This window comes from Eublepharis macularius, chromosome 2, assembly GCF_028583425.1.
Source record: "Eublepharis macularius isolate TG4126 chromosome 2, MPM_Emac_v1.0, whole genome shotgun sequence".
Taxonomy (NCBI): Eukaryota; Metazoa; Chordata; class Lepidosauria; order Squamata; family Eublepharidae; genus Eublepharis; species Eublepharis macularius.
Genome location: NC_072791.1, coordinates 174,593,282 through 174,607,809, shown reverse-complemented (window position 1 = coordinate 174,607,809; position 14,528 = coordinate 174,593,282). Strand labels below are relative to the sequence as shown.

Below are 14,528 nucleotides of genomic sequence, written 5' to 3'. Positions count from 1 at the left end.
ACCAGTTAAGATTTGTCTCTCCAGCCTTCTGTCTGTTCCCCCACCTTCAGAGTTGAGATGGGTGGCGGTGACTACTAACAGGACATTTTCTGTGGTGGCACCTCTCCTTTGGAATGCCTTCCCCTTTGATGCTACCCTGGTACCTACTTTACTTTCTCTTAGGGGCCAGGCTAAAACATGTCTTTTTACCCAAGGTTTTAATTAGGAAATTTATCTTATCAGCTTTTTAATGCTGCTTTTGTTTATACTGTGGCTTTTGATTGTGAGTCACCTCACAACTGAACAACTGAAAAGGCTCCTGTCAGATCTTAAAGGGGACAGAATTCCATCATTGTGCTATCCCTGAAAAGGTTTTACTACTTGTCAATTCCCTCATCACTTCAGAAGATGAGAGTAACTAACAAAGTTCCTCTCTAAACAAAGTCTCATCTCGCACTGAGCAGAATCACAAGTGTGTGGCAACTGCAAATGGTTTGAGGGTAGAACATTCCAGTGCCCTTTTCACCTTCTTAGGTCATCATCATCATCATCATCATCATCATCATCATCATCATCATCATCATCATCATCATCATCATCATCATCGATTTATATACTGCCCTTCAGGACAACTTAACACCCTCTCAGAGTGATTTATAAAGTATGTTGTTATTATCCCTACAACAATCACCCTGTGAGGTGGGTGGGGCTGAGAGAGCTCTGAAAGAGCTCTAACTGACCAGAGGTCACCCAGCTGGCTTAAAGTGGAGGAGTGGGTACAGACTTCTGGGGTCCTCAAGACCAGGTTCAGCAAGACAATATTATCTTACACTAGAAGTTTGAACTTGGGACGGAGTCCCGTCTTATTCAAGCATTTTGCTTACAGTTCTTTGGGGCTCAGTACCCAGTCAGTCAAAGGGAAGCTTACCCTTGCATTTTGTGTGTGTGGGGGGGGGGCGCGTGTGCTAGTGTAAACACAACATTTGTACAGCAAATTAAAAGTCTGGCATAAATGGAAGGATGGTAATACAGTGTGTTGTGTGTTACATGCTGATCAGTGCAAAGGTCTGAAATGCTACCACTTAAAAGTCATCTCTAGGTGTCTGAGATGTTTAACAAGGTTGTATTGCAAGGTAATAAACTACATGGGTAGCCCAATGCTTAAATCCCTGCTTAGCTGCAAACTTCCTGACTAGTCTGGCGCAAGTCACTATTTCTCAGTCCCCACTAGTTGATTGTATGGCTACACTGAGAATCCCAGGTACACTGCTTTGTACACAGCTGTATATTGTTTTAAACTTTTGATTCACAAGAGATATTGACGTAACCGTATCACCTACTATTTAGACCCTCTCTATAGAGATAATACTGCTATAAAACTAACCGTCTATTTTTTTAAAAGTCCTAAAAAATAAGATCCTAGGTACACCCAAGGGGATTCTTTGCCTTCCCTTAGGGTTTCTTTGTTCTTCGGAGTAGTACACCAGTCCATGCTATACCCACACAATCTGTGGGTGAGTGGAGAAAACTGGCTGTTTGTTTGGATTCCCCATTGTGGCACAGAATCATCTTCATGAATTTTGATCGTGGTATTTTTTTATTAGCTGACACTGGTGTAACCTGTAGCTGACAATTTATGCAAACTTCTTGGTTTCCAGTCTGTTTCTCAGCTTGCTGTATATGCCAATTAGTTTTTAAAGGCTGTTTTGAAGGTTGCACGTGTCTGTCTGTATTCTTTGCTTTGTGATTGTTTTAATCTCTGGCTTTGATACAAAGTGGTAAAAATTACTTTTGTATTTGTTCAGAAAGATCCCAAGCAACTTGCCCTAACTGCACTTGCATTGTTCTGTCTTCATTCTTTTCAGGGAAGCAGTGTTTCTTAGTCCTACGTCAGCAGCAGTTCAATGTCCAAGCTCTGGTGGCTGTGGGAGACCATGCAAGTAAGCAGATGGTCAAGTTTGCTGCCAAGTAAGTAAGCAATTGCATCCTGTTGTCACAGTAAACAATGGTGGGAACCCTTGCTCCCAGGGTTTGGGACCGTTTTCGCACATTAACATAATGCTGTGTTTGTTTTTAAAATGTAGTTACTTAAATTGTCACTTCACTACAGTGCTGAAGGCCTGATACTTACAAAAGATCAAATGGGAAAGGGTTGAAACTCATTCTTAACTGTGGAGGGAGCATTCTGTCTTTACAAACAGCTTCCATTTACTTTCCAGCTGGCTAGCGAAAAGGTTGGCAGGCTTAACTTGGAGGCATCATTTTGGTGAACGTGCATGTGTTGGGGGGTAGAAGCTCAATTTTCCACCTTAACTATTAAATCTTCACTATGTTCTGAATCGTGTATATGCAGAAAAATTAGATCAATATTATAATTCTTTGTTCTTCGACTAAAAGTGCTAAAAACCTAATCTAAGACTTATTGCTACTAAAAAGAGTTTTGATTTTTGTTTCCTCCTCAAATTTTTGCTTTTGTTTTAGCAAGAAATGCTACAGTCAGAGGAGTGCTTGCTTGCCACAGGTGCCTTTGATAGTGGACCTGATGATGAACCAGTGCCTAGGTCGCTAAAGCAATGTGTGAATGTGAATGCTAAAATCAAGGTTCCCTGGGAACAAACTAGGCAGAAAAGTAACAGCTCTGTCACCAGAGAAGGTTTCCAGTCTCATATTTACGGATGGAAGTGCAGGAGAAGGGGACAGAAACACTGAAAGAAGAGGTTTTATTTATTTAGAAATTGTATATGCTGTTTTTCCACTGCAAGTCTATAAAGTGGTTTATAATAAAATCAAAATTTAAAATAAATCACTAAGTGAAGCAGAGAAAAGCAAGGTAAAAAAATCAAAGGAGTAGAAAAGCAGGTAAACTTAGAACACCAGCAAAACCTTCATAAAATAATAACGCATAAATTAATATTTTCATTTTATTTTCATTGTCTGTAATCTGGTTTTCTCACTGAGACTCAAGGTGGATTACCCATAACAACATATACAACATTCTTTGGTAACTCCCACATTTGGGGGGAACAGTCTGTAATTTAGGTGCCATCACTAAAACAGTTATGCCTCTCTGATCACCACCTGCTTGATAACTAATGGTGGAGGGACCTGAAGAAGTATCTTTAATGCAGATCTCAAATACTGGGCAGGCAGCCTATGCAGATCTTTCAGTACCAGGAAAATATGCTCAAAGCTGCTTGATTAGTGAATAATTTTACTGTTATGTTCTGTACCAATTAAAAGGTTCCAAACAGTTTTCACTTTTAAAAGGAGAGCATCTCTATCCAAGATAGGCTAAATATCATCTTGAAATATGGAACCATCAGCCCACAAAACTGCATTCTTATTCTGATTGGATCCATACTGCTTCTCCCTGGAAAGAGATAAAGAAAGAGTAGATTTTAGGTACTCTGCTAACATATTACTGAAAGTCTTCAAAGTACCTTACCCAGTGGTTTTGTGTTAAATGGGAGAGAGGGATGACAAGAGAGATCTTTGTAAATATCCTAAAATAAATGCACGGCACCAGGCTAAAATCCCTCAGTACCATTTTCTGAAATCTGTCTTCTGAGAAGGATCAGAACTGATGGAATACCACACCTCCTAATCTCAGTCCTTTATGTGGACCAAAAGGATATCATGAAATCTAGAAGAATGTCTCTCCCAGAATAGGTCATGCATCAGAGAAATTAAGACAGTTTCAGTGCTAAATTCAAGCCAGAAGCCATACTAAAATAAGTCTAATCAGTGACTAATAAACCTGAAACTATACCCCCTTTCTCTCAAGTCTCTTTCCCCCAAATCAAAATTTGGAGGAGAGTTGATAGTCATCGGGGTTGAAGAAGGGTTTCCTTAGGTGTGGCTTTAGCATCATCTCCTTCAAGGTGGCTGGAACCTCTCTGTTACTATGAAATACTTGTCATCTCCTAGACATACCTGTTCACAGGCTCTCAGATGGATGTTTAGGACAAGGATCAAGCTGACAGATTATTGTCCACACCTGTCTGAGCATTCTGTCCGCATCAGACTGCAATATTTGAAAGCCATCCAAGCAATTGCAACCAGATGGTTCTGCAGGAACATATTACACTTATGCAGCATCCATAGACCAGTCGTAAGTTGAATCAGCTATGATCCATTTTTATCATTGGTTAGAAAATAAGGCACAATTTTCTGTGTACATGAATATTTGTCCAAATTTTGGTGCAAATGTGGGTCCACCTCCAGGGCAAGAATGTAAGGCACTTAAGATACTGTTATTCTGTCTCTTGAACTGTCTTTATGTGTGGAAAACGAACCCTTATTCCAAGTCTTAAATGAGCACTACAAGTGTGAACGGGGTGATATTTAGAAGGAAGAGATGCACAGCCGTCACTGTTGTTAACAAAGTTCAAGGTGACTCAGGTATTTCTTCTGCTGATATAAATTCAAGATCCTGGGAAACAGCACCCAATGCAGTGGTCTTCAGTGCTAGCACATTCTGTAGAAATGGCATTTACGGGTATTTTAGAGTTGGTGCAAATTGCTCAGTTTGTTCTTTTAATAGGTTCAAGGTCACGTTTTGTTGTAGCTCTCAGAGAACTTAATTGGAAAAAAGGTGGCTTTTATTCTTCGCTTTGTTCTGTAGCTCTTTGGCTTCAATAGTGTTGAGAATCCTTGCTTGACTTTTCTAATGACTTCAGCTCCTCTCTTCACTTTTTGTGATCTTCTGCTGTTCCAGTGTCTATACTGGGGCCTTATCTAACAGAACTGTGTATTTTGCCCTAGTGATCAGTTTGGCATCTTTGTCTCTTTTAGATAAGAACTATAGGTAATTGTTTTGCTGGCTGTTTTTCAGTTATACTGTTTTTCTCGTAATACAGAATGTCTTCTATTTAACACCATATATACTTTGTATGGAACTTTTATATTGGGGAAAACAAAAACTTGCAATGATTTTCAATAAATGCCAAGATGACCATTCTTATTTTCAGTATTAACTCCCCCCACCCATCACTAACATGGATTAGGGTCTACTTTTTTGTAATTAACTCAACATGTAGATGAAACAGTTATAGGCCTTGCCAAGTAACATCAAATGTATTGACTCGTTATCTGAGTAATTTCTATCTACCTGATATGTAACTACGACAGTAGTATAATATTAGATTGTATTCTATATTTTTCCACTTTTATATTCTACGTTTCTTTGTGGCAAGTGATGGTTTTCAGGCCATCCCATTCCAGACAGTTACCTGGTCTGGATCTGCTTAGCTTCAGTAGAACTATTCTCTGGGGATTTTGTGCTGTAATAGTAGTTTGATACACTGCTTCTTGTTGCAGTTTATGCCCAAACAAATGCATGTACTGTTTTTTAAAGAGCAGATGTCTTCCCATTAACATCCTTTAAATGCTCTAAATCTATGTACAAAAGTGGGAGCTTAAACAAATTAGCAAATCCATATAACATTAACGTGTGCCTATTTACCTGAAAGTAACTGATTTAAATGGCTTTTATTCCCAAACCTCTGCGTAGCTTCTGCTGTTCATGACCATAATCCTGACAGTGTTTGTCTTTGTATGTGCTTGCACACTCTCAGCAAAGCTTTGTATTGGATCTCACCTTAAGTGGCCATGGATGAAATTATTTTCATCCATGGAGTAAAAGTTTCTAATCTCCCACTTCCTGGTACAGCCCAAAATGTCCCCCATATTGCTGCTCATGGGAGACTCCTGAAATAGCTTGGGGGAGTTGGAGGTTTACCACAGAAGGGAACTGGTGAAAATTGTGCCTCTGCCCCCTGGAACATCTAGGCATGACCCAAGGCTTTGATTTTAACTGCAAGCTTTCCTTGTGCATACTTCCCAAATCTGTTTCGAAACTCCATTAACTTTGGAAAACAGCTTATCTTGTGGGCATGTAGTGGCAACTCTGGGTTTCTGATTGTAATTCAACTTGGACCCCAATTTTCTGATAGAAAGGTGGACTTATTTTTTAAAATAACCCATTATATTTTTAATAGAAAAAGGGATTTGAACAACTATTGTGTCTATTAAGATTAAATCAGACTAATTAAAGCTATTTTACTGCCTAACAATCTATTTAGCTTGCTTTAAAATAAGAAAATGAAAGAAACTGTTCAAGAATACTGTAAATCTGGAAGTTGAGTAGGCTTTATCATATTTTAATTCATTTCCGTGCTAGGTGTATACATACATGAACCAGTGCCCTTGCCTTTGGTTCATATATTTTGGCTGTCTAAACCTTTTAATGAAATACATCCAAGAACAATTGTGAACATCTGGTTATATGAGAAATACATCTGTGGTCTATGGAAAAAAACCTGAGAGCACCTGAGGTCACAACAGCTCCTGCTACTATTTGTAAAAGTTCCCACAGCTGAAGAAATAATAGTTCCTCTTTTTAGCATTGGCACATAAAGAACTTTCATAACTTTTTGTGAGGGTAATGATTGACTTGCAGTTAATATGTTAAACTGAAAATACTTCAGCTTTCATGAAAAACTAAATTTTGTGTAGTATGTGTCTACTATACTTGAAGAAATACATGACTAAGAACAGTTTTGTAAAGTACATGTTGAAATTAACTTGTATCATGCGCACGCCACAGAAAACACTTACCAAGGATCTTCAGTTGGCTCTGTTCCCAGATGCATTTTTCCACTGTGTATATGTGGTAAGAGTGGTGGTAGGAGTTGTGCAGTCACTTCCTATACTATAAAGTAGAAGTGGGTACAGGCACTAAATTATTAATGGGCATCTATATCATTGTAACATTGCTGCTCTCCTGTGCTATATTAAAAGCTAGAAAGCCTGATACTTTTTTCCTTTCCTTTTATGCTCAGTAGTGGATTTCCATGTCAAAATATTATATAATTACATAGCACTACACTCCTTTATGTTAAGAGAAAGTGCTGGGAAAGTGTAAAATGTGGACTCCACAGTTTCGGTTTGCAGATATTTATGTTGCTAAAGATGGATTAGTTTGTTCAGTTCTCCTGGAACCAGGGCTTTTTTTCAGCAGGAATGTGGTGGAACGGAGTTCCGGCACCTCTTTAAAATGGTCACATGGCCAGTGGCCTCGGTCCCTGATCTCTAGACAGAGGAGAGTTTAGATCGCCCTCCACGCTGCTCGGCGGCGCAGAGGGCAATCTAAACTCCCCTCTGTCTGGAGATCAGGGGGCGGGGTCACCGGCCATGTGACCATTTTTGCCAAGGGCAATTTAAACTTTAAAAAACTCCCCCCTTGTTCCAGCTGACCCAAAGTGACGTCATTATGCGGTCTTGAGATCCACCACTGAGTTCCACCACCTCTTTTCCCAGAAAAAAAGCCCTGCCTGGAACTATTTGTACTTGAATTTCATACCACCAGAGTCTATGTGGTCCATCTGAAGCTGAAAGCGGTTGGACCTCTGGCTTCTGGTGCTAAGATAATTCTACTAACCAGATTTGCACACAGGCACTTCATGTTCTGTCTTGATCTGTTCACAAATACAGGATGGCAAATGGTAAAACCTGTTGGATTTAGCTGAATAAATCAATAAGATACATTCAAAGCTTACTTAGAATGATAGACTGAAATATTTTAAGGTCATTTGTCATGAACTGCTGTGTCCATCAGTTTTAACAGGAGGCTTTCACCAAAGCATCAAGTTCTTGTAAATCCAACTGAGTTTGTGTTGGTGACTCTGAGTCATGCTATACACAGCTGACTTTCTTCCTCTGCTAAATCTGAGACAGTTAAAATGTTCAAGGCTTAGTGCAACTTTTCTTAGAGGTGACATTAATCGATTGCTCTCTTTGTTAGCCCTTCTGCTGTTACAGTAAATAAGATCTTGAGCCAGTTCTGTGAAAAAGTGCGTACGGATTTTCAGTTCTAGCTCAGTACTAAAGGCAATAAGGATCCCTCTCAAGTTGTAAGAGGGTGTTGACATGTTCATTTAGCAATAATGCATAACTTCTGGGTTTCTTTAGATAGCCTTTTGTTACTTATCCAGAGCAGTTGGTAAAGGGATGAATTGTTCTAAAGAAATTTTACTAGTAGTAATTTAATTTGCCTTGACTATGGGCCATGTCAATATTCCTGAACATAAAAATAGTAGCTTTATAATAAAGTACATTTCCAGTGCCATCTTACAAGCTACCTGTATCTATTGTCAGGCTTAGCTGCCCGCATACTTTTTTTAAAAAAATCAGCAAGGCTTAGTATCAACCAAACTAAAGTTGGCTACACAATGTGTGGTTTTTGGATCGTCTAGTAAATATTCATAGATAGAACAGCAGATAAAGTAGAAACAGAGAACAGCAGATTAAGAAGAAACAGAACAAACCTTCCTTTTGGAAAGAAATGCTGACCAACAAAAGGAAGACATCCATCTGGGGACTGCCTCCATTACTTGGGGGCAGCATTCTAAAGTAAGTAAATGCTTTATAGTTATTATGTCTTCCATCTATACAGCAACACTATGAAGAAGTTCATGGTGGGTTTAAACTCTCCATTGTCGTGCATTAGGACATAACATGTAGTGACAAGTGTCATCAATTGCCTCATGTACAAAATAGTGTACATTGTAATACCTTGTTCTCAACCACCTCTGATGGCATTTGTTGAAGCCTGAGTCATGTAAAAGCACTTCTCAGTTATAATTTTCCCAGTGCCAATGAACTGTTTTAGGTGGAATCAAATTGACAACCAAGAAAATATTCCAAAGAGAGAGCCCTAACCAATTACTACTTGGTTTAATGTTTGATCTGTGAAGCTTCTTCAACATTGACGAGCTGATGTTTAACCTAAGGTGATAGGTTAATCAGTCTATGGATTTAATTACCATTTCAGCCAGTAAATTAACATACTCATCTGAAACTTTCATTAGAAATGCTATAGTGTTGTTTTCTACTTGTAAACATGGCTGAAGGGGATACCAATAACAGTTTTGAGTTTCTGATTTTACAAAAATCCTCATTCATCTTTTTAAAAATCATTAAAAAGTAAAGAGACTGAAGCCCTACAAGTTTTAAACAGGCTGGATTTCCAGTTCTTCTTCCCCTATGCCACGTATTTAAGATGCCTGACGTTGAAAGTTCATCAGGGTAGCTTCAAGATGAGTTGTCCAAGAACTTCAGTTGGATGTTGAATAGCAGTATGATTTGAGTTGTTCCTGTTTATGTCGTTATATATGCCAGATATGAGTAATAGGTATGTACCAGACATAATTTTTTTTTCACCAGGGAATGTATATCACAGTATTGATTTAGAGCAGCTGCTAATTTAGCTATGCCTAGGAAGAATGATGAAGACAGCTGATGATAATGACTTTGGGAACACTCAGGTTCAGCTGGCTGACAGATGCAAAATGTTCAGTGAGAATAAATAGTTATCTTCTTGATGAGGATGGTTACTGCACATTGATGGTCAACTAACTGATCTGAATCACCTTAAAAGTGTAAAACAATATTGAAACCCAAGGAACAGTGGCCTGCTCAGCATAAGGATTACAGGTTGATTATGGCCTTCACTGTGGCATTACGCAGTCCAGCAGGGGAGTTCCATGTAGCTGTGGTTTACAGCCTTTCCAGTCTTTTTGCAGGGAACACCATAGGCCTTCCCAAGCCCAGCAGGGGCAGTGATGCAGCAGTGCTCCAGACTTAGAAAGGAGAGAGAAAAATGAGGGAAGGGCAGAACAAAAAAAGACAAATGGGAGAAACAGTAGAATGCAAAGCGAGAGAAGGTATAATGGAGAGGGCAGCTCCATGATGGTGCAGAAAGAGGTGTAGGCACACCCTGTGTCATGCAGAGGGGAGACAGCTAGTATGTGTGTAAGAGACAGAGAGAGAGCAGAAAGGAAAAGAGGAAAAATTAAGAGGTTCACAGAGTTGCATGCTAGAGTATGGAGTAGACATGAGCACAGAATGGGGAAAAATGAACCATGTGGTTCGTGGTTCCTTCATTTTCACTGAACACGAACCACGAATTAGCCAAACTTGAGCCGGTTCCGAGCCGGTTCGAGGGAGCCCAGAACGGGCACCTTCACGCTTACAACCAAACTAAACAAGACTTTCCCAGTGTCCAATACCCACCAAATTTGCAGGTGACCTAGTCCTCACTGTCATCTAAATACGCCCCTCCCCCAAGTTTCAGAAAGATTGAATCCTGGGAAAGGCATGATCCATGGGTCCCCCCTTCCTGTCATTTTTCTCCTCACAGTAGTAAAAACTGGAGTGTCTGCTGGAAGCTACTTTGAGGGGCTACAAACTGAGCTTCCCAATGTCCAATACCCACCAAATTTGCAAGGGACATAGTCCTCACTGTCCTCTAAAGACCCCCCAAGTTTCCGAGCGATTGGACCCCAGGAAAGGCATGATCCATGGGTCCCCCCCTTTCTTGTCATTTTCGCAGTGGCAAAAACTAGTGTGCTGGTAGCTGCTTTGATGGGCTGGCCCTTTTCCTGGCTGGATAGGCCAGAGTGGGAGCTCTCTAGTTTGCAGGGACAGCTGCCAATCAAGCATGGAGGCCTCAGATTGGGGGCAACTAAAAGACTGCCACTGTTGCCTGGGCGATGGATTGAATGGCGCAAAGTATCTGGCTTCCCAAACTAGCAATGAAATGGAACGCTAGGAAAAGTAATTTGTTCCGTAAAAATGCGGACCCCCAGAACGCGTTTCTTTGAAAACAAACCAGCAGTTCTGTTCGGAATTTTGTTCCGTGGTTTGTTTCATGCCCATCTCTAGTATGGAGAGTTAACAACGGATGGGTTGAAAAGCCCAGTAACCAATATAGGTTAAACACATTCATTAAAATGTTAGTGTGGCCCACAAATTTGAATTGTGTACTCCTGTGGTAGTGTGATCATAAAAATGTTTTGATATTTCTGTGTATTTTTGACAACGTTTAAGAGATTGTAAAACAGGATAGGGTTGGCATTTCAGATAAACAACAATATATTTTAATCTGGCTTCAGGCCAGAATTTGGAAGAGAGATTGCACTTGTCACCTTGGTTGATGCCCTTCACTAAGACCTAGACAGGTGGAGTATGACCTTATTAGTCCTGCTGGACTTCTCAGTGGCCTTTGATCTCATTGTCCTTGGTATCCTTCTGAATTGCTTCTTAGCTCTGGGACTAGGAGGCCGTGTGTTACAGTAGCTCAGGTTCTAACTAGGTGATTAGGTTGTGCTGGGGAATTTCTACTCTGCCACTTAGCCATTGGCCTGTGGGGTTCTACAAGATGCAATCTTACCAGGGCTTTTTTCTGCCAGAATGCTCCAGAATGGCATTCCGGAAGTTCTTAAAACTGCTCCCCCCCCTCCTTGCCATTTCGGGCTTGAAATGGCCAGGATCAGGCCTGAATTGGCCTGGAACGGGTCACTGCTGGGCAGGAGAACACTCCCTTGCCCAGCAGCGGCCCAATTGTGGCCGTTTCAGGCTAAAATGGCCAGGATTGGGTCCAAAGCAGCCAGGATCAGGCCACTGCCGGGTGGGGGAACACTCCCCTGCCCGGCAGCAGCCCAATCCTGGCCGCTTTGGGCCTGAATTGCGCCGAAACTGACCCAAAATGACTGAAATGGGCCCCAAACGGCCAAGATTGGGCCTGAATCGGCCTGGGGCAGGGAAGCAAGTGGACACAAATTGCGGGAGCACTCCAGTGGTGGCAACACCCTGCCTGATGACATCACTTCCTAGAAGTGACATCATCACATGGTCCCGGGAGCGCTTGCGCTTGTGTATATAATACCACTGAGTTCCACCATCTCTTTTCTCAGAAAAAAAGCCCTGGTTATCCCCCATTCTATTTAGTATCTATATGAAGCCACTGGGCAAGGTCAGCAGGAGGTTTAGACTTCAGTGTCACCGATACACAGATAATACTCAACTCTTGTGTTCTTTTCCACCTAATTCCAATGATGCTGTTAATGTTCTGAACCAGTGTTTGAAGTCAGTAATGGGCTGGATGAGAATGAACAAGCTGAAACTGAATCCTGACAAGACAGTTTCTCTGGAGTAGTAGAAAGACAGATCAGAAAATTGAGATCTCTCTTTTCTTGGATGGGGTTATACTTCCCTTGAAAGGTTTGCAGCTTGGCAAGTGCTGCTAGACATAGCAGTCGCCTTTGAAAACCTGGTGGCTACAGAGATTTGGAGTGCTTTGGCCAGCTGTGGCTGGCGCATCAGCTTTGCTAATTTCTGGCTCAGTCAGATCTAGCCACAGTGATCCATGCCTTAGTTACACCTAGATTGGACTACTGCATGCACTGTACTTGGGGCTACCCTTGAAGAGCGTTCGGAAGCTGTAACTAGTGTAGAATGCTGCGCCTAGATTGCTGGTTGGGGGCCAACTATTAGAATCAATATTGCAGCAATTACACTGGCTGCCATTCCACCCCCAAGCACAATTCAGTGTTGTTTTGGCTTATAAGCCCTACATGAGGCCTGTATATCTGAAGGACCATCTTGTCCTATATTTTCCTGCCTCGGAATTAAGATCACAGGGGGAGGCCATCCTGACTGTCCCATCAGCTAAAGAAGCTTATCTGGTGGTTACACAAGAGGGGGCCTTTTCCATGGCAGTCACACAATTATGGAACAGCATTCAAGGGACGTGTGCCTGGCCCATTCAGCTGAAGACATTTTTATTTAAGACTGCTTTTAATTAATAACTCTTTTTATGTCACTGGCAGTCCTAAACTGTGTTGCTTTTTAATTTTGTTTTTATCTCTGATTATTTATATTGTAAGCTGGCTTACATGGTAAGCTGCATGGTAGAAAGGCTGCTAACAAATATTTTAAATATTTTTGACTTTTTTCATCTCTGGTATGAAAATGCTTGACAGTAATAGCTGTAATGATATTATTAATGTGGACCAGGTGTTTCAGTGCTGTTGAGCTTTGGGTTCATGCACAGCCCCTGCACTTCCTCCAAAGATAAGTGGTTATTGTTACCAGTGAATTAAATTAGCAAGCTAAACATTTGTGCTTGTCCTGCAAACTAGAGTTTCAAACTGCAATCTAACAATGGCTTTTAGTTTTGGCTTACAGAAGAAGCTGAAACCATAGTTAGTGTGTTTGATTGTAACAGCAAACTTGGGTTTGCCTTGCAAAAGTGAGAAAAGCATAGAATCTCAGTGCCTGAGGGATGAAGATACGGCAGAAGAACCCCAGTGCTTGTTTTTAGGTAATGCTAAATGATGGCTTGCATTGTGACAGAACTAAATTCCAGTGTTTGAAGTATCAGCCTCTTTACCACCAAAGAAACTCTCTAAAGAAATATATTTAGGAAGCACTTGTAAGGAGAGAATACAGAATCAAATGATTAAAGAAGAGTTTATATAGCTAAAGAGAACAGAACATTTAATCTAATGCTGCATTTCATGCTAAAAATCAAACACCTGCATTACATACTGTACACAGCCCGCTTGTGCTGACGCTACCCTCAATCAGCACCAAATTTCACAAAGCAAATAGGAAGCCAATGTAAACCAAGAGAATTTTCTCTTGAATCTGGTGGTCTTCAATCCAATGATGTCCTGACTGACTTTTTTAAAAAGTAAAAATCTTGCATGAGGACTAAAGGAAAGAAACTTAGATGGCGACCAAAAGAAAATAGCTTCATAAGCTTTTTAGAATCAAGCTCTCCATCAAGAAATTTGACTGACAGTGATTCATCAATACATGCTGCCTGTGGGTTTGCTGTTGTGATATGAAGTTGGTGGTCAAAGTGTTTTTGTATCGATGCACCTGAGCCTGCTGCTGTGTGGTTAAAACAGAAAGTGTTGACTAATAACTGAAATAGCTGAGTGTGAATATTGAGTGTTTAGCAACCAGTAACGGAACTGTTGGCTTATACAGTGTGAAGATGCTGTGCATGTCCACTCTTGTGACTGTAAGACATAGTGGTGCCCTACTTAAACCAATCATTCATTCTTAGGCAAGGTGTTAGAGCAAGTGGTTGCGCCTTAGCTCTAAGGGCTCTTTGAAGAGCTGGATTGTCTGGATCCATTTCAATCTGACTTCAAGACAGGGTCTGGAAGAGAAACTGAGCTGGTCACCTTTACTGACAACTAGACAGATGGAGTGTGACCCTTCTAGTCCTGCTGGAGTCTTCAATACCACCTCTTGGCACTGGGACTAAGAGGCAGCATGTTACAGTGGTTTGAGTCTTGGCGATCAGTCTCAGAAGGTAGAGCTTGTGGTCTCTTGCTCTGCTCCTTGGCTGTTGGCCTACAGAGTCCCTCAAGGTTTGATCTTATCCCCCATGCTATTTAAGATTTACAGGAAGCCACTGGGAGAGGTCATCAAGAGTTTTGGGCGGCAGTGTCACCAATATGCAGATGATACCCAGCTCTGTTTTTGTTTTCCATTTAACTCCAAGGATACTGTTGATGTTTGGATTTGGTGCTTGGGATAAGTAACAAGCTGAATCTTAAGGTTCTCTGGGTTAGTAGAAAGGCTGACCAGTGATATAAGATCTCTCCTTACTTGAATGGGGTTATGCTACCCTTGAAGAGTTAAGTTCACAGCTTGGAAGTACTGCTTGACACAGCATTCACTTTAGAAAG

The 14,528-nt window shown here is 40.9% G+C and overlaps 1 protein-coding gene across 1 annotated transcript in view; it reads left to right on the top strand.

The window, feature by feature from the left end:
• DARS1 (aspartyl-tRNA synthetase 1) overlaps positions 1-14,528 on the top strand; it is a 68,558-nt gene that overhangs the window by 13,291 nt on the left and 40,739 nt on the right. The window contains exon 4 of the mRNA XM_054971286.1: positions 1,845-1,947. Coding sequence (XP_054827261.1) covers positions 1,845-1,947 — 103 coding nt within the window. The remainder of the gene's footprint in view (positions 1-1,844; positions 1,948-14,528) is intronic.